Source organism: Stylophora pistillata, chromosome 7 (genome assembly GCF_964205215.1).
Source record: "Stylophora pistillata chromosome 7, jaStyPist1.2, whole genome shotgun sequence".
NCBI classification, from domain to species: domain Eukaryota; kingdom Metazoa; phylum Cnidaria; class Anthozoa; order Scleractinia; family Pocilloporidae; genus Stylophora; species Stylophora pistillata.
The window spans coordinates 7,044,491-7,067,205 of NC_142525.1; the positions used below are offsets into that span (position 1 = coordinate 7,044,491).

Here is a 22,715-nt window from a genome sequence, read left to right on the forward strand (position 1 = left end):
AGGACATCCTGATAGAAAACAATAAATTCAATTAATTAGAAAACATCTGAGTCACCTTCAATGATAAAAACATCTTTAAGTATGAGAGTGATCTTCGCAGTAAAAAACACTACTTAAGCAGTAGTGAAAATTAGGCCTGAAAAAATTCAGGTATGCACAGGATTTGAACCCGACTACTGCTTAAGTGGTGTTTGTTACTGCAAAGATCGCTCTCATACTCATTCTTTAACTGCAGTTCAAATATATGACTTTCACATATATTTACAAATGCTAAAAACACCTTCCTGCCCTATTCTAGCCTAACACAAAGTCACTAAAAATACAAAATATAATTCCTGCAAAGTTGGCATACTGTGTGATATACACTATTTCTTGGGCCAGCAACAACAATTCCAGAGCACAGCTTTTCAAAACAATTGCTACACGTGCAGATACTTGACTCATCAACTATTCTAATTATTATGATTCTCACCTGCATCTTCAATTTCAACTGCAATTGCCTCAGGATGTTGGCCAATCATGTCCTTGTTTGCCTCTGAGATACTTAGAACCACTCCATCACAGTGCACTTTGGCATTATATTCATCAGCATTTTGTAAAGGTGCCTTCCACCCATCAGCCACATGTTTGATCAGGTTACTCATATCTCTGCTGATGGGAGTTTTGTGTGCAGCTGTTATCAGCTTTGCTGAAACAACCACATCTCCTAGCTTAGCCTCTCTGCTGTTCAAACCAATGCAGGCACCAACAGAAATAATAGCCTTGGGTCTCAACAGTAAGATGGCATCTTTTGTCACAGAGAAAGAGCCCCAAGGGTTGAAAGAGCTCCTCATCAATGCGATTTTCATTTTCTTTCCTTGATCATCACCCATGCACCCGAAGTACGCAAAGCCAATACTCTTGTGGTAACTCTTAAAGGGCTCTTTCAGGTAGGCAAAACAGCTTAAGAACTCACAGTCCTCCACTGTTAATAACAGAATATCAACAGGGAGTTTGACATATTTGCTCCAATCAGAAAAGGTGTCTGGAAGATCACTCATCAGTGGAAGTGCAACACTGAGCTTTGGTGGGCTGGCTTTACTATTCTGTGCTGATCTATTCTCCCCCGACACTAGTAGTGTCTCTGAAAACAAAGAATGGAGTTTTAATATTTTTCCATTCATTCATTACAAGTTATTGGCTGATCCACATGAAATTAAAGACGACGTAGAAAGAGAATAGAAAACCAGTTATCAATAATATAAAGGTATCAATGAGTCCTTGACCATGGATAAAAGTTTATTTTATACATACCGAGATTTACGCGCCAAAAAGCATCGAGATTAAAATAGTCTCTTCACGCTAGAGGAGCCAGCTGATTGGTCAGACGATTTTTTTCACCAGTGAAAAATGACGTATCGACGCTTTGATTGGCTATATCATTATTTTCACTACTGAACAAAAACCGTGCCGCTTGCTCGCCGCTCCTCTTGACTGATAAATAGCACATTTCTAAGAGCTTAGGCACATTTTTCTTTAGAAAGAATTGGCTTCCAATCAGACTAACCGTTTCCAGAACCTAGATTCATCAGTAGAAGAGTTCAAACACGGAGAGGAAAATGAAAACACCAAGAAAAAGACCAAACACGATGTCACTGTGTTCCACGAATTTCTTGTTTTGAAAGGCGAAATGAGACAAATGGAGGTAAATCTTGGGTTTCCACTTCTTTATTTCAAATTTTGAACTTCCATAGAACTATTTCGACATAAATTAATTTCAGGATGTCTTAATTTATTCTACCTAGTTCTGCCTTTTAACGGCATTTCCGCATAATAATTTAGATGTAAAGAAGTATTTTACGAGGAAGCCATTTCAGTGCAACTTCCGAAAGGTACTAGTACTGTCTCTGAAAATGAATGGACTTTTCAGTTTTTTCCATTCATCCATTACAAGTTGTTAGCTGACCCAAATTAAATCAAAGACAACGTAGAAAAGCAAAAGAAAACCTGAGTTATGAATAGTACATCAATGAGCCCTTGACCCTAGGCCTGCATAAAACAGTTTATGCCCACACTATAACTGATAAAACAGTAGAAACATTTCACTGGCATACTCAAGGAAACAAGAACTCCAAGTATTCCCTTTTTTCTCCTAGTATGCATGTCTGTGTCATTCACTGAGTAACATCATCTTTAACTCAAATAATCACACTTCAAATTCATCATTCTCAGTCCAAAGTTATATCTGAGTTATGAATCTTTTATGTAACTTCCCATCATGAAGAGAAAAAAAACAAAAAAATTCACTTACATATACATGTTGCTGTGACTTTACAGACAGAAATTTTGGGAGTAATTATTTTTATTTCACAATCCACCATATCTAATATTATTAAAAAAGACTTGAAATCAACAAAAGTAAGTCAAACAAACCTTCCTTCCCTAAACTTTGTTCAGATATTTCAATGGAATCCACCAGGTCATCTTCCTTTTTGGCCTCTTTTACCACTTCATCTTCATGTGATTTGTCTCTGATGCAGTCTTCATCCTTCAGCCACTCTCTCAAAAGCTCTTGGTAATGTTCTTCAAGATCGGCATCCATACAATCAATTTCAAGATCATTGATGGTATCCTGATAGCGGGCCCCTCCAATACGCTGAAAGGTGTCTTTGATGTCATTCCAGTAGGAACTGAAGGTTGCATCATCAACTGAACCACTGGTAACATGGCTGTAAACTCTGTCTCTGAGGATCTTGATGCGAGTGATGTCAGCTGCTGGAGTGGTGTCTGTTACCAGAGGAAGGTCATCCTGGCCAGAGGCAGGGAGAGTCAGACCCCAAATGTTCCTCAGAAGAAGTATCAGCAGGGAGCTTTCAAAGTTTATTGAGGAAACTGATGATTTCACAGCAGGATACAGTTTCCCCCACTGGGAGGTACTCAGGACTCTTTTCTTTCGCAGTGTTTGCAATTTTGCACGATTTGTAGCATCAGTCAGAACAGTCTGAAGGTGTCCTGGTGGACATATCCTGTCAAAGATCTCCCTTAACACACATGATCCAACATCGACAAGAAGGCGACACAGTTGAGCATAATTAGAGGTTTCTTTGGTAGAAGGATATGATGGAGTGGCAGAAGCCATGAGGAGATTGTCTCCTGTAAGGATATGGTTTAACTGAATTATTGTTGGTGACATTACAAAACATCAACTGTAACAAAGCTGTCATGAATTTAACACCAAAGACGATAAAGTGTGGCCTTTTATGGTACACTGTAATGGTAAGAAAATAATTGGGTATAGATGGAAAGGAAGTTGCTTCACGATGAGTTATTTTTGTTTGAATTCGAACTGCCAAAAAACCCAATTACGTGTCCACGTCTGAATAATTGGGAATGTTGCTGATTACGTAATATACTTGAGCCTTCTTGAGAGATAGGTTGCCTACCTGAGCACGTGAAGCAAAAAGCAAATCTTTGAGACTATAACATTCAACTTTAGAATGCCACTGTTTAAAAAAAAAAAATTTGGGTTCATTCTTTGCACGCAATTAATACGTGGGTCTTTTTACAACTTACTTCTCCTAACATTAAAAAGAATGCAGTCACGGCTTCGATGATGCCTGTTATTTGATTGCGTGACAGAACAGATAACTGATCGAGACCCGTTGAACGCTCCTCGATTGTTGCAAAGTATCTGGTGTTTTTATGTCTGCCAGCGCCACACCAAAAAGTTTTCTGATAGGAAACACTGCCAACATGAGGTCGAATTACTCAGCAAAGGTCGCATGTGAAAAGGACAAAGCAGAACTTTGCACGAAACACACGTCATGACGAGCCAAACATGTAAAGACGAGCTTGAGAGATGAGTCAGCAGATTTCATAAACGTTTCTCGACGCGTTTCTGTTACGTAAACCTCTACATTTTGCTCTGATGCATATTTGACTTATTCCATTGATTTTGCTTTGCTTAAGAATTCAGAGGAGCTTCACACTGGAAACTTTACACCGCAAACATGTGTGCGATGGCGGATATCTCTGAAGTGTTTATACTTCAAAATGGCGGATATTGAAAATTGGCCTACTTCAGGAATGTCTTGTTGTACATATACCAAAGATCCCAGGGAAATAAAACAGTAGAAAGTTGAAGCTATCCTTGAACATGGCTCAGGCGACTTCGTGGTCGGTTTCATTACGTACCGCGAGCATTTTTTGGCACATTTGTTTGAAGTACTAACCAATCCATTTTAGAGCATCTGTAGGTGCACTTGAAAAAAAAATCATATTTTATTTTTAAGGAAAGGTTAGAGTTGGTTCTGCTGCCAATCAATTGCAAAAGTATCAGAAGATTAGGATTAATGTGAAACTAATTCAAGACTTGCGATGAACTGACTCGACAGCGCCACGAATTATGCCAATTTTGAAGGTTTTGTTAATGAAAATGCCGTAAGCTGTTTCAATTAGATTTCTCCTATACAAGGGAGAATTTTTACAAACGAACGTTGCTGTCATATGTATTGGACTAAAGCCAACCAATGGACAAAGTATGGGTGAAATTGAATTTTGAGCTGTGTTCGCGATTTCTTTGATTTTAAATTTGCATGTCATAGCTCTCCGTCACGTCAGGATGAGGTTGTTAACTTATTTAGGCTACCACTAATTTAATTCTAGTTTCATGTTTTTTGTTGTAATTCCTTTTTCGCTTATAGTCAATTTTCTTAGCTTTAAAAGTAATGATTGTTCTTAAAGTTTTGCCTGAATTTATAGTCAATTTTCTTAGCTTTAAAAGTAATGATTGTTCTAGAAGTTTTGCGTGAATTAACTTAGGGTGTAACTAGCAGCACATTCTTATCTTCCACATGACCTACACCATATAAGCCACCGGCTTTGGCACATTCCGATGTACAATCAAAAGAAAATTGTGTATACTTTCACGTGTGATTAAATGTGTGTTATGACATTATTAATTGGCCAAGCATACCATAATACTTTGTCATGCTAATACAAGCAAAAGAAAATCACAGAAAACACAAAACGTGCATGACTGGAGAATAATTGGGGAAAGTAAATTCCCATACAAAGAATATTCTCCTGTATTAATCATACTAAAAATCAAGACGCAAAGTTTAAATGTGGCCCAAAACTAACCTAATTACTCGGGCTTCCGTAGGAAAGCCCGAGTCTAAAAATGCAAGCCCTTTTAATTGGTTGCCAAAAGGGGGGTCATGTTCCCAGGCGTTCCTTGCGTAAACCGTGCAAACTGGGGATGAGAGTGGGACAACTAGTGTTAATGTGAGCTCGCTCTTCGTAAACAACGTAATTTACAGAATGCTGTGTTTTGTGAAGACCGCTTTGTAAAGATTCCTGTCTTATACGCTCATCCCACATGAAAACGCACATGCCGTTCGTGGAAGGCCCACACTAAATGATGTGGAGTGTTTTCGGAATGGGCCGACCCACGAACTTCATAGCTTGAAAGCTAACCAAAATAATGTGGAAAGTTCATAATTGTTCTCACAAGATAACAAATGTGCCATATGTGAGTTCAAACTACGAAAATACTGGCAAAACTGTGAAGGCCGATTTAACAACAAACTATGATGCTGAGACGAACACCTTGCTGAAAAAATCAAGAATGTTCGTGAACAACAGTGAATTGGATAAGGATACTGACAGAAGCAACTTAAATAGTAAGGTTAAATATATAAGCTTAGCAACAACAACAATTTATTTCGCATTAGGATGGGGGGTTACAATGATAAATATTACTCAAAAAAAAAAAAAAGAAAGAAAAAGAAAAACCTTACATAATTGACACTGCCCGCAAGTAGAACAGGCTAGTCTTAAGATTTTTATCGCCATACAAGAGATTGGTGTCATCAGCAAACAAATGAAATTTAAATTTCTCAGAAGCATTATAGATATCATTAACATAATTATAGCAAAAATAACAATGGGCCAAGCACAGAGCCCTGTGGGACTCCACAAGCCATTGTTCTTCTCTCTGAAACTCTACATTCAATTTGTGTCGATTGTGTACGATTCCATGGATAGGACATAAACCAAGAATTAGCTACACCTCGAGTTCTGTAGTGGTCCAGTTTATAAAGTAATACTGAGTGGTCAACTGTGTCAAAGGCTTTCTTCAGCTCAATTTTTCTCCATCAAAACGCTTACAAACACAATAACTGTGCCAGCACGTGTTGCCCACGATCAAAAAAACTTGCCAAAGAAAGCCAGATCGCAGGTTTCGTCAAGGGCGTCAAAAATCCATACCATGGGATTGCTCTATTGAACCTTTGATTTCTATGGGGTGCCGTGTGGGGAGATCATGGGCATAGATTGCCAGGGAAGATCAATGCAGGGGACACTATCTATGAGGTGCTGGACATGGACATCATGGGTATGGATTGCCAGGGACGAACTATAAAGCAGGGGACACTATCTATAGGCATGCTGGATATGGATATTACAGGCATGGATTGCCAGGGCAGAACTATGCAGGGAATACTATCTATAGGCATGCTGAATATAGATATTTAAGGCATGGTAAGAACTATGCAGGGAATACTATCTATAGGCATGCTGAATATGGATATCAAGGCATGGCAAGAACTATGCAGGGAATACTATCTGTAAGTTGCTGAACATGGAGATCCAAGGTATGGATTTTCAGGTAGGATCTACACAGGAGACACTACCTACAAGGTAAGCTACAAAGAGATCATGGGCATAGGTTGTAAGGGAGGAACTATACGAGAGACAAGATCTGAATTCTTTGTCTTATGAAAAGCAGTGTTACCACTGGATTTAGGACCCAATAGTACTCATTGATTTCATTTCAAGCAATTCTACCAAATGTTAAGTGAGAAGTCTTGAATAAAGGTACATACCACTCTTTGTCTTAAATGTTCTGACATCTGGCTCACTGTCTCCTTGTTTGTTGACAGCAAACAGTTTCACTTCATACTCTGCATCATAATCAAGACCAGTGATCTTGTAGTGAGTTTCCACAATGTTTCCCCGTTGAACCAGTTCTGTTGATCCTGTCATGGGTTTTTTCCTCCATTCCAGACGGTATTTAATGCTGCAGTTACTGCTGTTAGCCTCTGCTTCTGACCAAGTCACAGTGAGATCATTGTCAACTTCACTTTCTGCATTCGTGATGATTGGTTTCTCAGGTAAACCTGTTTGAAATTATTAGAATGATTCTTTAAAATTTTTTCTCTGTTGAAAGTAAAATACTACCGTTTCACTTTATAATGGAATCGTGAATAAACAGTCATTTCATTTCACTTTGTGATACACTCAGCACTACATAGTTATGCTGGGAACAGAATTCATAGACAGCTTTGAAACTAAAAAGAAGAGCATCCCAATCATGAAAACAAGTTCTTAACCCTACCTGGTTTGCATGATTCACTGGTACCTAGATGAAATAATTCACAAATAAAATTTTTTTAGTTCGAACCATTTCTGATATAAAGGCACTTTAACAATTGATTAAGCTCTGTGAAAATAGTATCAGATGAATTTAACATTCAAACATAGTGCAAAAGTGAATGCAGTAACAGGTAAATAAATGTAAATTGCTGGGGGTTTGAGAAATGTTAATGTATTCCAAATTGTCCCTGAAAGATAATGTTATGTCAACTCACTTAAAAACAATTTTGCTAATTTACGGGCCATGTTTTGGCTGTGTAATATAACCCACTCTCAATATGTAATACAAGTTTTCTCCTGGGATATGGAATAAGTTGTCATTTGCCACAGTGGTCACATCCACCACTGCACCCACAAATTTCTCCTCAAAGAACAAAGAGGCCTTTTTAAACTCATGGAACCTTGGAATTGAGAGAAGAGGGAAATGAATGCAACCTGATTTTCTTTTCCTACACTTTAACTGAATAAATAGGAAACAGACAGACAGATCTTAATCAGATCTGTTCCTGCAAATGGAAAGATTGAAGTTTAAGAAAGGAAGCCATGTACCTGCATTATAGTGAGGCCAATCTTGGAATATGACTGGATCACTCAAAATGTTGGCCACAAAAGACGCTGCCATCACACAAGCAATTTGTTTCCATCTCTCACTTGAAGACTGCCTTTCATTTGCAAAGTCTTTGATGCCCTTGACTACCACCCATTCGGTCTTACAATCATGGGCTGCTGCAAACACTCCTGAAAAAGGATTGGCATTGTGTGATACCTATATCTGTTCAGCAAATTTTCTTTGCATCCTTTAGACGATTTTTCCAAAAAAAAAGTTTACTAGGAATCACACTCTAGGATTCACACTTTAGCTGTTTGTAAACACCCACATCACAAAAAGGGGTTAGTACCAGACTTATTTTCTCAACCAGTAATTTAAGAAAAACATATACACCAAGACAGTAAAATTATTTCTCAGGCTTTCCATTGTTTAATAGTAACATTGTAGATTTCTCAAAAGAAAAACCTTTGTTATTGAGAGGTAACTCTTTCACTCCCAAGACCTAAATAGTTACATAGTTATTCTCCTTACTGTCTGCAATAGAATTCTTCTGAGGTTAGTAAGGAGAATTTGGTTTTGGATAAACTAATAACCCCTTGAGATACAATGAAATATATGAAGTGGATATATTTTGAACTGCAGTATTAGATACATATGATGTACGATCCTCGCAGTAAATAGCGCTATTTAAGCAATAGCGAAAATCAGACCTGAAAAAATCAGGCCTATACGGGATTCGAACCACTGACCTCTGCGATACTAGTGCAGCGCTCTACCAATTGAGCTAACAAGCCAACTGGGAGCACGCCGTTAAGTTGATTCGTAATAAACCCGTGAAAGTGATAAATGAGATACAATGAAATATATGAAGTTCATATATTTTGAACTGCGGTATTAGATACATATGATGTACGATCCTCGCAGTAGATAGCGCTATTTAAGCAATAGCAAAAATCAGACCTGAAAAAAATCAGGCCTGTACGGGATTCAAACCACTGACCTCTGCGATACTAGTGAAGCGCTCTACCAACTGAGCTAACAAGCCAACTGAGAGCAGGCCGTTAAGTTGATTCGTAATAAACCCGTGAAAGTGATAAATGAGATACAATGAAATCTATGAAGTTCATATATTGGCAAATATATGAACTTCATATATTTCATGGCAGTAAATGGTTTGAACCCGGGGGTAACATGTGAAGGTGTAGTCTGATCGTCCAGGTGAGTGTAGTCCTGAGAAGGACTGTTGTCGGTGGTAGTGACTGACGTTTCGACAACCTGTGCGGAAGTCATCATCAGAGTCAAGTGAATGATTGTTGTCAGTAGAATGTTCTTATTCCAGTTCGTGTGAAATGATCGGTTGGTTTTGCCGTGATGTTATTGGCTGTAAGACTCAAGTGAGGTAAGTTGGTCGTGATTGGTCTGTTTCAATCTGTCGGTAAAGTTAGGTCGTTCTTTTTCCGTCGTTTGTGATGTTTATGTCGTGAATGAGTCGTTTGTATGGAGCGGGTAGTTGTTGACATCTGTTTAGGGGAGTCTGTTCTAAGTTAGTAAACCAGCTTTCCAGAGTCAGTCGTTGAAAATAGTCAGTGCTGTAGGTTAGGCATTGCGCCTAGTCTCAATCAATGTTGTGGTTGGTAAGTCGATGGTGTTCAGCAATGTGATTGCTGACATCACCTTTCCTTGTCGCCCGTCTGTGTTCAGTCAGTCTTGCTGTGAGGTTTCTGCCAGTCTCACCGATGTAGGAGGCTTGGCAGTCGGAACAATTGATCTTATAAATCATTCCCTGTCTGTTCCTCGGTCCTCGGTTCGTCTTTGTCTTTAACATTGGTTAGTAACTGACGTAGTGTGGTGATGGGTTTGTGGGCGACGCGGATATTGAAGGGTAGTAAGATGCGTGAGATGTTTTCAGACATGCCTTTCATGTACAGTATGGTTGCTGTAGTCGTAAGGGTTGCGGTGTCATTTGTTTCGGTAGTGGTAGTGGGTCGGTGAGTGTTTCGTCGGATGAAGTCGTCGTTGTAGTTGTTCTTCATAAAAACACGGTGAAGGTATTTGTTCTCGTCGGATAAGCTGTCTGTCGAGTCGCATACTAGTTGTGTGCGTCGTGTTAGAGTTCTGATAGTTGTGGCTTTGTGTGATGTAGGGTTGTAGGATGACTCGTCTAGTAATCTGTCGGTGTGTGTCAGTTTCCTGTAAACTGTCGTCCGTAATGAGTTGTCGTTGTGGCTTACCAGGCAGTCTAGAAAGGGAAGTTTGCCATTTTCTTCGACTTCTCATTGTATCTCATTTATCACTTTCATGGGTTTATTACGAATCAACTTAACGGCGTGCTCCCAGTTGGCTTGTTAGATCAATTGGTAGAGCGCTGCACTAGTATCGCAGAGGTCAGTGGTTTGAATCCCATACAGGCCCGATTTTTTTTCAGGTCTGATTTTCGCTATTGCTTAAATAGTGCTATCTACTGTGAGGATCGTACATCATATGTAATAACACTGGTTGATATTTTTCTATTCTCATTACTTGATGTCTGCTTGATATTGTATTGATGTTGTAAGGAGAAATTCAGTCTTGGTCAATCATGTGAGTTCAAGGGTTGACAACTGGGGCTGTGATACTATTAATCTCAAGCTCAAAACTATGTCACAATAAAATTATACTTTCATGACAAATGTTTGACAATTTATGACATCTTGATGGAACACAATAAATTCAATTAATTAGAAAACATCTGAGTCACCTTCAATGATAAAAACATCTTTAAGTATGAGAGTGATCTGCGCAGTGAAAAACACTACTTAAGCAGTAGTGAAAAATAGGCCTGAACAAAAATTCAGGCTTGCACAGGATTTGAATCCCTGACTACTGCTTAAGTGGTGTTTGTTACTGCAAAGATCGCTCTCATACTCATTCTTTAACTGCAGTTCAAATATATGACTTTCACATATATTTACATATGCTAAAAACATCTTCCTGCCCTATTCTAGCCTAACACAAAATCACTAAAAATACAAAATATAATTCCAGCAAAGTTGGCATACTGTGTGATATACACTATTTCTTGGGCCAGCAAGAACAATTCCAGAGCACAGCTTTTCAAAACAATTGCTTCCTGTGCAAAGATCCTTGACTCATCAACTATTCTAATTATTATGATTCTCACCTCCACCTTCCATTTCAAATGCAATTGCCTCAGGATGTTGGCCAATCATGTCCTTGTTTGCCTCTGAGACACTCAGAAACACTCCATCACAGTGTACTTTGGCATTATATTCATCAGCATTTTGTAAAGGTGCCTTCCACCCATCAGCCACATGTTTGATCAGGTTACTAATATCTCTGCTGATGGGAGTTTTGTGTGCAGCTGTTATCAGCTTTGCTGAAACAACCACATCTCCTAGCTTAGCCTCTCTGCTGTTCAAACCACTGCAGGCACCAACAGAAATAATAGCCTTGGGTCTCAACAGTAAGATGGCATCTTTTGTCGCAGACAAAGAGCCCCCAGGGCTGAAAGAGCTCCTCATCAATGCGATTTTCATTTTCTTTCCTTGATCATCACCCATGCACCCGAAGTACGCATAGCCAATACTCTTGTGGTAACTCTTAAAGGGCTCTTTCAGGTAGGCAAAACAGCTTAAGAACTCACAGTCCTCCACTGTTAATAATAGAATATCAACAGGGAGTTTGACATATTTGCTCCAATCAGAAGAGGTGTCTGGAAGATCACTCATCAGTGGAAGTGTAACACTGAGCTTTGGTGGGCTGGCTTTACTATTCTGTGCTGATCTATTCTCCCCTGACACTAGTACTGTCTCTGAAAACAAAGAATGGAGTTTTAATATTTTTCCATTCATTCATTACAAGTTATTAGCTGATCCACATGAAATCAAAGACAACATAGAAAGAGAATAGAAAACCAGTTATCAATAATATACATGTATCAATGAGTCCTTGACCATGCATAAAACAGTTTATTATATTCATACCGAGATTTACGCACCAAAAAGCATCGAGATTAAAATAGTCTCTTCGTACTAGAAGAGCCAGCTGATTGGTCATATGATTTTTTTTTCACTACTGAAAAACAACGTATCGACGCTCTGATTGGCTATATCATTTTTTTCACTAGTGAACAAAACTGTGTCCCTCGCTTGCCACTCCTCTTGACTGACAAAGAGCACATTTCTAAGAGCTTAGGCACATTTTTCTTTAGAAAGATGGCTTCAAATCAGACTAACCATTTCCAGAGCCTAGATTCATCAGTAGAAGAGTTCATACACAGACACGAAAATGAAAACACAAAGAAAAAGACCAAACATGATGTCGCTCTGTTCCACGAATTTCTTGTTTTAAAAGGCGAAACGAGACAAATGGACCGAGGTAAGTCTCGGGCTTTCGCTTCTTTATTTCAAAATTTTGAACTTCCATAGAACTATCTCGACATAAATTATTTTCAGGATGTCTTAATTTATTCTACCTAGTTCTGCCTTTTAATGGCATTTCTGCCTAGTAATTTAAATGTAAAGAAGTATTTTACAAGGAAGCCATTTCAGTGCAACTTCCGAAAGGCGGCTTGACCACGCATTACTTTCCTTTGAAAGAAAGTAAAGATATGTTTATCTCTGAGTTCTGTTCGCTTATGAATCTCGGTATGTATATAATAAATAAGTTATTTCACGGTTAGTTCGCTTGTATGATTATTATTCACTCATTGTGAATAAAAATTGTACGCGCTCACCAACCGTGAAATATAACCTATAATTATGCCCACACTAACTGATAAAACAGGACACAAATTTTACTAGCATACTCATGGAGAAAAAACTCCTTGTGCTTCCATTTTTCTCCTAGTATGCATGCCTGTGTCATTTGCTGAGTAACATCATCTTTCCCTCAAATATTCAGGCTTCAAATTCATCATCTTCAGATGGACGATCCTCACAGTAGATCGCGCTATTTAGGCAATAGCGAAAATCAGACCTGAAAAAAATCAGGCCTGTACGGGATTCGAACCACTGACCTCTGCGATACTAGTGCAGCGCTCTACCAATTGAGGTAACAAGCCAACTGAGAGCAGGCCGTTAAATTGATTCGTAATAAACCCGTGAAAGTAATAAATGAGATACAATGAATATATGAAGTTCATATATTTTTTTTTTTTGAACTGCCGTATTAGATACGTATGATGGACGATCCTCGCAGTAGATAGCGCTATTTAGGCAATAGCAAAAATCAGACCTGAAAAAAATCAGGCCTGTACGGGATTCGAACCGCTGACCTCTGCGATACTAGTGCAGCGCTCTACCAATTGAGCTAACAAGCGAACTGAGAGCCTGCTCTCAGTTCGCTTGTTAGCTCAATTGGTAGAGCGCTGCACTAGTATCGCAGAGGTCAGCGGTTCGAATCCCGTACAGGCCTGATTTTTTTCAGGTCTGATTTTCGCTATTGCCTAAATAGCGCTATCTACTGCGAGGATCGTCCATCATACGTAATAAAAAGACTGACAAAAGTAATATATAAAGAATTTAAAAGGGCTAGCTTGAAAGCCTTGTGGTCCCCCTCTCCTTTAGGCTCCAACAATGATTGCCTATGCTTCTTTTAATTTTTCCTTTTAATCATAAAAAAATTTAAATTTATATTGATTGCAAATACCATTTTTTGTTGTCTGTAAATTTAAATGTGATCTGTGTGATGCAGATTAAGTTGACTATATTTGCTCACACTTTTTCCAATGCATTGTCAAAGACAAGCTCATTTTTGTGTGTAGCACTTAGCTGTTTAAACAGATTGACATAAGATGCAAAAACAAGGAATGAAACTTTGTTATAACACAGGTAAGGAGTCATGTTGTGAAATAAGATTCCAGCTGATGGCATTCCTGAAGAAAGTTTCAGCACATTGGTAGACAACTCTCTAAATATTACGTTACTGATTTAAATCTTAAAACACCTGTCAGTCAGTGTCACAATGTACTGCATTCTCTTTTTTTTTTAATACAAGTAGCAAGGAGAAAAAATCTTCTGGTTTCTAGAGCAGACTTTTCCTTTAATACAATTGCTTAAATTGACAAACATTGTTGACACTACAGAGTGAATTTAAGAATCACTATTGACAAAAAATTGTACACACCTTCCATTCCTAGTTTTTCCCCAGAAATTTCCATAGAACCATCCATGTCCTCTTTCTTCCTGGCTTTTTTAATTGTACCCTGTTCGTGTGATTCATCTGTAATGAAGTCATCATCCTTCAACCACTCTTTCAAGCATTCTCGGTAGAGTTTTTCTTGATCTGCATCCATACATACAGGTTTGAAATCATTGATAGCATCCTCAGACCAGGCCCCTCTGATACGCAGAAAGGTGTCTTTAATGTCACACCAATAGGAATTGAAAAGCTCACCCTCAATGGAATCATCAGCAGCATGACTGTAAACTTTGTCTCTGAGGATTTTAACTCGGGTGATATCTGCTCTTGGAGACTTGTCGTTTATCAGAGGAATGCTATTCCAGCCAGAGGTAGGGAGAGTCACACCAAAGATATTACTCAGAAGAAGGAGCACTAGGGAGCTGTCAAAGTCCTTTGAGGAAACTGTTAATCTGACAACAGGATACAACTTGCGCCACTGAGAGTAACTCAACACTCTCTTCTTTCGCAGTGTTCGTAGTTTTTCATAATTTTTAGTATCCACCAGAACTGTGTAAAGGTTTCCTGGGGGACACACCTTGTTAAAGATCTCGCATAGAACCAGAGGCCCAACCTCAACAAGGAATCGACACAGGTTGGCATAATTTGATTTTTCATTGGTAGAAGAATGGGTGGCAGACTCCATGAAAATAGTTCCCCTACAAAGAAATACTTTTAACTATTACAGACAACTCAATAAAACTCTAACTGTAACAACACTGTGATTACTTTTAATTCAAATACTAAAATATCATTAATCATTCAACAAATGCATGAAACATCTGCCAGCATGTTTGCACTTCTTGATGTTATAACGCAACCATTAATTTTTCATGCAACTCTTAAACATAAGAATATACAACTTCATTTTATTCAAAATCTTCTTTACCTCAAACTCATTCTTAAATACAACAAGCGTTCCCACTGTGTCACAGTATTGCAATTTGGCTAATGGTTTTTCAGGTACGAGGTATCTGGCTCAGGTGATGTCTAACTCATTCAAGATCATATTGGTCAAGGAGTCAAGACAAGAGAATAAGAAAATAATCCTCTAGTAAGAGTGATTCTAAGACATTGCCCTACCTGACAGGAATTTGCAGAAATATTACAAAACCAAATCTTTAAGAGCACTTACTAGACTAAGTTGGCCTTGTATGTACCGGCTATCTGTCCTCCTGGCTAATAGTATTCTCTAAGCCTTCTAAGGCCCCACCAGCCAGAGGGAAAAGACCACAGAGCATGAAAATATTCCTGTAGAGTGGTTCCAATGCAGTGGAAGACAAGAGAGGGATGCAAAAAAGTATTCTATCAATGCAAATTCCTGAAATTGGACTACATGTGAGCTGTCCCTTTGTCCAGTATTCTCCTATATCCTACCAAAAAGAGATATAAGACAAAGAAACCTTTGATTTAGAGGATGTTTTCAGCAATTTCACAACAAATCAATGCATTCTCGTGGCAACAGAAAGTCTTGTTTACAAGCATAAATCCAAGCCTTTAGGGTAGTAAGCTAAAGCTCTGAATTTAAAACTTCTAATCTACAAACAAGGTGAAAAAAAAAAAAAAAAAAGAATTAACTGAATGTATTCTTGCAATGGCGTGAATCCTCCCCTCTCAACAAAGTTATTGCAATAAGAAAATGTAGTAGGCTCTCCATAAGGCTAAGTCACACCAATTACTTTCATTAGAGTTGTGATGTTAATTAGGTGAAAGATGTCCATTCCACAGTCTCTAATTGTTGTAAGAAATATGGCCAATTTTATATAAATAAAATATAATATAAATCAATATAAAACTGTGCATTGAATTCTTTCAGGATTTTGGTTTAACCTCACTACCAATTTGCACAGCAATTAGCAGCAGTTGCCAATTTACTGTGAAGTGTGGTCTATGGTCCATCTCCTTCACGTGCTGTTGGGAACAAAAACCTGTGTCCAAAGAACTGTTGGGGTTTTATTTAACAGTTTGCTAGTCACATTTTCGTTGGTCAATGCATGAGAAAAGACAAAGGGCCTGGAGGGTAAAAATTAATATAAACATCAGCTTTCATTAGACACAAAAACATGGTTGAACATTTTCCTCAGACATCATCTGTTCCCTGACACCAAAAGTCCTCTGAGAACAAAGCTCATAGAAAACTGCGAGTGTCCAGGAACAAATAATCTGTAAGGTGGAATATTAAATTTAAAAGTGATAGACCGCTCTTTCTACAGGTTTACCAGTTTACAACAAGCACCCAGGTTGGTCAAAGACATACTTGGGATAATGAGAGAACACGGAATAAATTTGTATATCAAGAGCAGGAGGCGAGTGACTCATAAGCTTTTGGAGTGTTCTCTCAACATCATGTTGGTAGCTGATAGAAAGTGCAGTTGGTATAAGAAGTAAGTTTTGAACCTTAGGAAATAACACCAGTTATTTGGCAACTTTATGTCATGTGGTGCAAAATCACCACAAAGTTTTCAGGCAATAACCCCCATCTACGTTGATATTTGAGTTTCATTTATCGAATAGGTGTACAGGGTAATTGTCTCTTATTGATAGATTTATTTGATGACAAGAATTGTGACAGATATTTATTCTGGACATTCATTTAAAAGCCTAAGGTAATTATGTTACAAACCAGGTTTTCAGAAGAATTAATGTGAGAAAGAAGTTAATTTCTTGTCTGTCTGTAAATTAGTGTACCTAGAGAGTCTATTTAAAGAATCTGCTGACCTGTAAAGTGAACCATTGTAACAACCCACCACCAAAGTAATTTTACATTGAAGTTTTCTGAATCTAGCTATGAGTCAAAAGACTTGATCTACATTTTTTCTGATTGTGCATTATAAATGTATTTCTTTTAGACTGAATGATTTTTTAAGCTTAATTTCATATTATGCCCTATGTGGTGGTCATTTGAGCCAGTCATTTCCTCAATGTAGACACAAAGAACAAGGATTGTCAGGTAAAACTCTGCAGACTTCAATGTGGGCCAAGAGGTTGTTTGTATCCTATCGTTACACTAACTCCCTCACTCAACTGGACAATGTAATGCCTTTGCCTCAGTCGAAGGCAGTAGCCATAAATAGAGTGGCCATGAGCCACTGGACTTGAATAATGATAAATGAAAGGTTGGGAATGGGCTTTTTGTATTAATTCACAGCTCAAGGGGTCTATACTTCCTAGAAAAATTTTCAAAATGCCTTTTCTTTTTCATTCTTTTGCTCACTTTTATAAAAGTTTCATTAAGGTTGTATTGTGACATTTTTTCAATGACAAAGAGTGTTCATGTGACAAAAATTATCAAGGGGTTGTTCCCAGTGCTGCAATTTAGAGTAGGAGGAATATTTTGTTTAGGTAAACATGACCCACAGACTGAGATTTCCATAGTCTGCATAATGCCACCATTTAAGTTGTTAAATGCAAAATCTTTTCAAGATATAGAGTATTTGCTGATGTGGTACAGCAGATTGGCTAGTAGTCCCGAAAGTAAATAGTTGTGAGCTCAAATCCTAAAGTACACAACGTCGATATTTTTTTTCCTTTTTTCTTCACAGACATGTTTATGTATAAAAACATAGGGAAAGAGAGCAACTACCTTTCCAATGCTTGTGTTAAAAACCATCTGGAGTAAATTAATCATTCGAGAATTGGTTTTGCAGGTTGGTCGATTTCGAATTTAAAATATACTAGCCTTTGTAGACCCTAAGTTGTCACTAGTGTCACATAGGATTGCGAAAAAAAAAACCATGGCAATTTTCCCTTACAATAGAAACGAGGAGGAAGAACCTTGAAGAGTTGACGAAGCACTAGGCCATGAGTTCCAACAATTTGGTTCTCAAGAGACAACTTAATCGTCCGCTTGGAAACTTCAAACAAGTCTTTCAAAGTTTGCTAAAAATATAACACACTCAAAGCAAAGTTTACCTTCTTTTCACACAATTACTCGCTACCAGGTTTAGCCCGCTACCAGGTTTCTGTGCTTTTTGATTCTACACATCAGCCCAGTCATCTTCTAATTTGTTCTGCCGCCATGTTAGTTTGTGGGGAGGGACTTTTAGCACCGACGAGCAGAGGCATTTTGTCTGCGCATGTTCCAAAAAATGTTTGGTTGTTGCGATTAACCGCTGGTATGCGCCCGCGCTGCGCGAACACATTTCTTTCCCGCCAATTGTACGAAGAGATGCGGTGATAGTGGGGAATGAATTACAATGGCGCGTGTACTTGTGTTTGTTGTCATTCTTGTGATTTTTTCTCAATGTTACTTCACGAGAAGCGCGAAAAAAAAATCTGAAAATGGATGTATAATTTGCGGGAGAAAGTCCCAAACACATAATTTTCAGAAGGCGAAAAGTTATTTAAGGATTTTAGTTGTTTTGGGATAGTAGAAAGATCGATCGATGCGGAGAAAGTTATTTGTGAAGGTTGTAAAAGGGCTGTGGAAGAACACCGGCGAACTGGACATTCATTTCGGCATGTTAGTGCTATCTCATGCTATCACTGAACATTTGAAGAACCCACTTAAGAAGCAAAAATTACAATTTAACGTTTGTTTTTATTCAAAAGTTTGTTGACATGAATTGTAACCAGAGGGGGCGAGTACGCAAACACAAAAGATCAATGTTGAGTAGATAAAAGACTGATAGCGGTGTCGATAGCCGTAGTACTAGAGAGATGGTAGTTGTATCCAGGGAGAGTTTAATAGAAATGGAGGAAAAATAAAGGATTTTCTAAGAAAGTAAGTAAACTTTTTTCAATCATTTTTCCCGGAAATACCATCAGATTTGGAAACTAGAATAAGCAATAAAAGTTTAAAATAAACTTTGAAAAAAAAAAGATGTTTCTCTGCCAAATTTCCTTAAAAACCTGAACACTTCATTTTGAACAAACTACCACTGAACCCAAACAGATAACAATCGCACCATTTCAGAAGGGATAAGTTTAAAGACATTCACCAGCCTCTGAATAGATTTTCTGAAAGGATGAACTACCATATGGCTTTAACATAAACCTGCAAGTAACATGACTTCGAACTATATGAAATTGAGTTTTCACTTTCTGCAAATTTTATTTTCCACCTAATGTAGGATGCAACATGACAAAGGAAATAGGATTGGTCAAGAAAAAGATCTATGGTGACATAGTAGTTAACAAGGAAGAACCACTGTATGATCCAGACAGTTTCAGAGAGTTTGCATATCAGCAGGTGCTACAAAGCTATTCGATACTATTCTGGGTTCCATCACTAGCTTTTGGCATTCCACAGACCGCATATGCCTAAACAAAAAAAGGGTTGTTTCATTCATTTATAATTTGTGCTACTGTCTCAGCCAAACATGCATTCCTCTTCAAATGGACCATGCTCTTTATCTAAGGAGCAATCAGATAAATCAAGATGGCATTGAAACAGAACATATCATGGGGCATACATGTTCCAGGAGAACCTTTAACAATGTTATGCACAAAATGTCAGAGTCCCATTTCAAATCTTTTGAAGATTTCATAGCCACAGCTACAGATCGCAAATGGCAAATAGTCCTAATAATTGATGATTACACGGCCATCCACACAAAAAAAAGGCCACAGAAGGAAAAATTGTCAGAGGCAAAGACAATGTGTACTCTAGTTGTTAAAGCTTTTAAAGATATTCAAGCTGTACCAGCAACACATGCAATTTGTACATATGACCAAAATGGTATAGACATTGAATCCTGCGTACAACTAATTACTGCTACATCATCTAAGCATGACATCAGTAACAGTTATGCTTCTGTGATGCCTGACTGGCTGACAAAAGCATTTTTTAATCCTGAACTTGAGAGACATAGAATAAACATTTATCAATACTGTGACAGTGAAAATGTGTGAATGATGCGTAAAATGGATGATTTGCACCTCTTAGATTTTGTAGAACTTAGACTGAAGTCAAAGGGAGACTTTGATACTGCCTATGATGTGGCAATGAGCACTGGCTTGGCTGCTTATTTAAAGAAATTTACTGTTTTTCAGCCAGGGGATTGGCCAAGCCAATTTTACAGTAGACAAATCATATACGAATCACTTAAGAAGTTTGTCAGCTCTCATCCTGAATTTTCAGATATTCCTCCACAACAGGAATTCATTCCATCTGATCATTCCTCATATTCTTTTCCAATGACATCTGGTACTACTGATAATCTCTTGCACAACAGCTTGCCACAAGAAACATCACAGCCATCCATTCTGTCTATAGTACCCACTATTGGGCCTCTTCACATTTCCTTAAATAGCAGAGAACATAATTATTGTTAATTCCTATCATCCATTTTTCAAAAAAATATATGAAACAATTTTCCCAAGAAGCAAATTGGCAGATAATCCCAAACCCTGGAGAGTTTGTCTTATTCTCGAGATTGTTTATGGTGGTTAGACACTTATACGGCACAACGTAATAGCAAAGTTCTCCAGGTTCAAAGACGTAGAGTATGGGACCCTATTCAATTTACTAGACAGCTATATACCTTTAGTGTTGTCAATATATAGCATTTCTTTCAAACTTAACAATTTCTCTGAGTACTTAAGAGCAATGATCAGAATTTGGATAATGTTTACTTGCCTCCAATGCCAGCACTATAACAAAGCACCACTTGTTTGAATCAACATGTGCTCTCACTGGGGAAAACATGCTCCACAACTATATCAACTACTCAAGAATTACATTGCTATTTTTGATGAACATCCTGTGGAAAACACTCATAGTATACTTTGTTCTCAGACAAAAGGTTCTGATACTGCAGATGAACTCAGGAAAAAGGCAAAGTCCATTTTCCAGTCAAAAGATAAACAGTCCCACTACAGGTCATTTTTCTCCACACCTAAGCAGTTTTCTTTCTCACACAACCAACTGCCCTTATTAAAAGTAAGATGTGCTCAAGTATTGTCCTCCATGTTTAAAAAAATCTCTCAGAGTCCAGGAAAGAGTCTCTTCTTCTCAAACAACAGATGCAACACAAGTATCCCAACTCATGTCACACTGCCAACAATGTCTGCCAACAATGTCTGCCAACAATGTCTCCCAACAAAAATATGACAACTGCTGTTTTACCTCTAGGGTATCACTGTGATATCAAGCCAAATCAAACAAAACAATGTGATTTACCTCAGTGTAATATTTCCAGCCTAGATGAGAATTGGACCCTCTTGCATGGTTGTCATCACTCATTCGATGATGTTTGCCTTGAAGGATCAACTTCATGCCCACTCTGTAAGGGATTTCTGGAAAAAAAAATAAAAGAGCTTGGTGAGACAGCAAAAAAAGCCATTCTAAATCCCGCATCTAACATGCATGAAACTGAATCCCAACATGATCACAGTAATGAAACATCAGCAATGCCAACAGATTCTTTAGATGAAATCTCTGGGGTAAGAGAAATTGAGAGGGAGGAGTTTGATAGGGTTGTCAGACAGCTGAACAATGAAATTTCCAACCTTAATCCAGCAACCCAAACACTCACCTCTTCCAACCTTAGCTAGAGTCAAACTTATCACCAACCCACACCTTCACCCAAAAAGGCACCTCCTCACTGTAGACAATGTCACCATCCTGTTCATGGACACAAGAGGAAGAACAATGAACAGGTTAAATGTCATTTCTGTGAAAATGGTATATGTACAGTCAGTGATAATGTCAGCTGCTCAAATTGTCCTTGTTCATGGCACACAGCAAACCTGAACAAGAGCATTCAGAGTACTTGCGACAACCAATCAGCTCCATTACCAAGACCAGATTCTCAGACTGCTCTTCGCATAAATGTCACTGTTGCAAAACATCTTGATGTTACTGAGTGGCTTCTGCCCTCATACATTTGCCAGTCCTCCATAGGTGGAAGACCTAGTGGCAGTAATGCTTGCACCATTATTTCAGTGCTTGCTGCACTTCATTTTCTGGAAGGAACCCTTCAAATTCCCAAGCAGTTACAAGACCTCAGCATCACAATACCTATGTATACTAATCTCATGATAAAAGCAAATCAGTTATATGACTCTTTCACCCAACCAGTTCAACAACCAAATTTGGAAGTCAGAAGTCCTTCAGCATGGACAAAATGATAAAATTGTGAAGAAACTTGAAATTGTTTCAGACCTAGGTTTCTTTACTGTGAGAGACCTTGAAGACCACCTTACACAACACCATCACGTGCATCCATCATTTGCAGCAGTATTGATTGTGCCACCAGACAAGTCAATGGTACTATGTTTTAATCAAACAAGTATTTGTCTTTTTGAAAGCCATACACATGGTCTCCAGGGTGGCATAATTGCAACCAGTTCATCTGGGCATGTCAGCAATTTTGTGAAATATCTAGAAAGGATGGCTATGCGAGACTGGAAGAATGGTTTACATGGTTCGAACTTGGCAATTTTAAGGCTAAAGTAAATGTTGTAAACGTTTAATTAGACAATAAGAGCAGAAAGAGCTGGATTATGATAATTAAGTACTTGTCCATTTGCTGTATCATATTTGGCGAATCAGAGCAAGTTTGATTAAATTATTGTGCAAGTTTCGTCTAAAAAATTTGACTTAAAACTAATTACGCTATGCAGA

General features: G+C 38.2%; 1 protein-coding gene and 2 pseudogenes across 3 annotated transcripts in view; 2 read left to right on the forward strand and 1 right to left on the reverse strand.

Annotated features, from left to right (window-relative positions):
- Window positions 1-18,201, reverse strand: part of LOC111347548 (uncharacterized) — a 65,212-nt gene extending 47,011 nt beyond the window's left edge. For all 3 annotated transcript variants that reach the window (XM_088727317.1, XM_088727318.1, XM_088727316.1), the window contains exons 1-9: window positions 18,059-18,201; window positions 15,282-15,519; window positions 14,093-14,805; window positions 11,127-11,777; window positions 7,966-8,154; window positions 7,379-7,402; window positions 6,867-7,160; window positions 2,413-3,132; window positions 473-1,123 (exon numbers count right to left, since the gene is read on the reverse strand). In XM_088727317.1, the coding sequence (XP_088583443.1) occupies window positions 473-1,123; window positions 2,413-3,132; window positions 6,867-7,160; window positions 7,379-7,402; window positions 7,966-8,154; window positions 11,127-11,777; window positions 14,093-14,792 (3,229 nt within the window). In that variant the 5' untranslated portion in view covers window positions 14,793-14,805; window positions 15,282-15,519; window positions 18,059-18,201. The remainder of the gene's footprint in view (window positions 1-472; window positions 1,124-2,412; window positions 3,133-6,866; window positions 7,161-7,378; window positions 7,403-7,965; window positions 8,155-11,126; window positions 11,778-14,092; window positions 14,806-15,281; window positions 15,520-18,058) is intronic.
- On the forward strand, window positions 17,530-21,215 carry LOC111338947 (uncharacterized; annotated as a pseudogene).
- Window positions 21,216-21,451: 236 nt separating this feature from the next.
- Window positions 21,452-22,582, forward strand: LOC148726416 (uncharacterized; annotated as a pseudogene).
- Window positions 22,583-22,715: the final 133 nt, after the last annotated feature.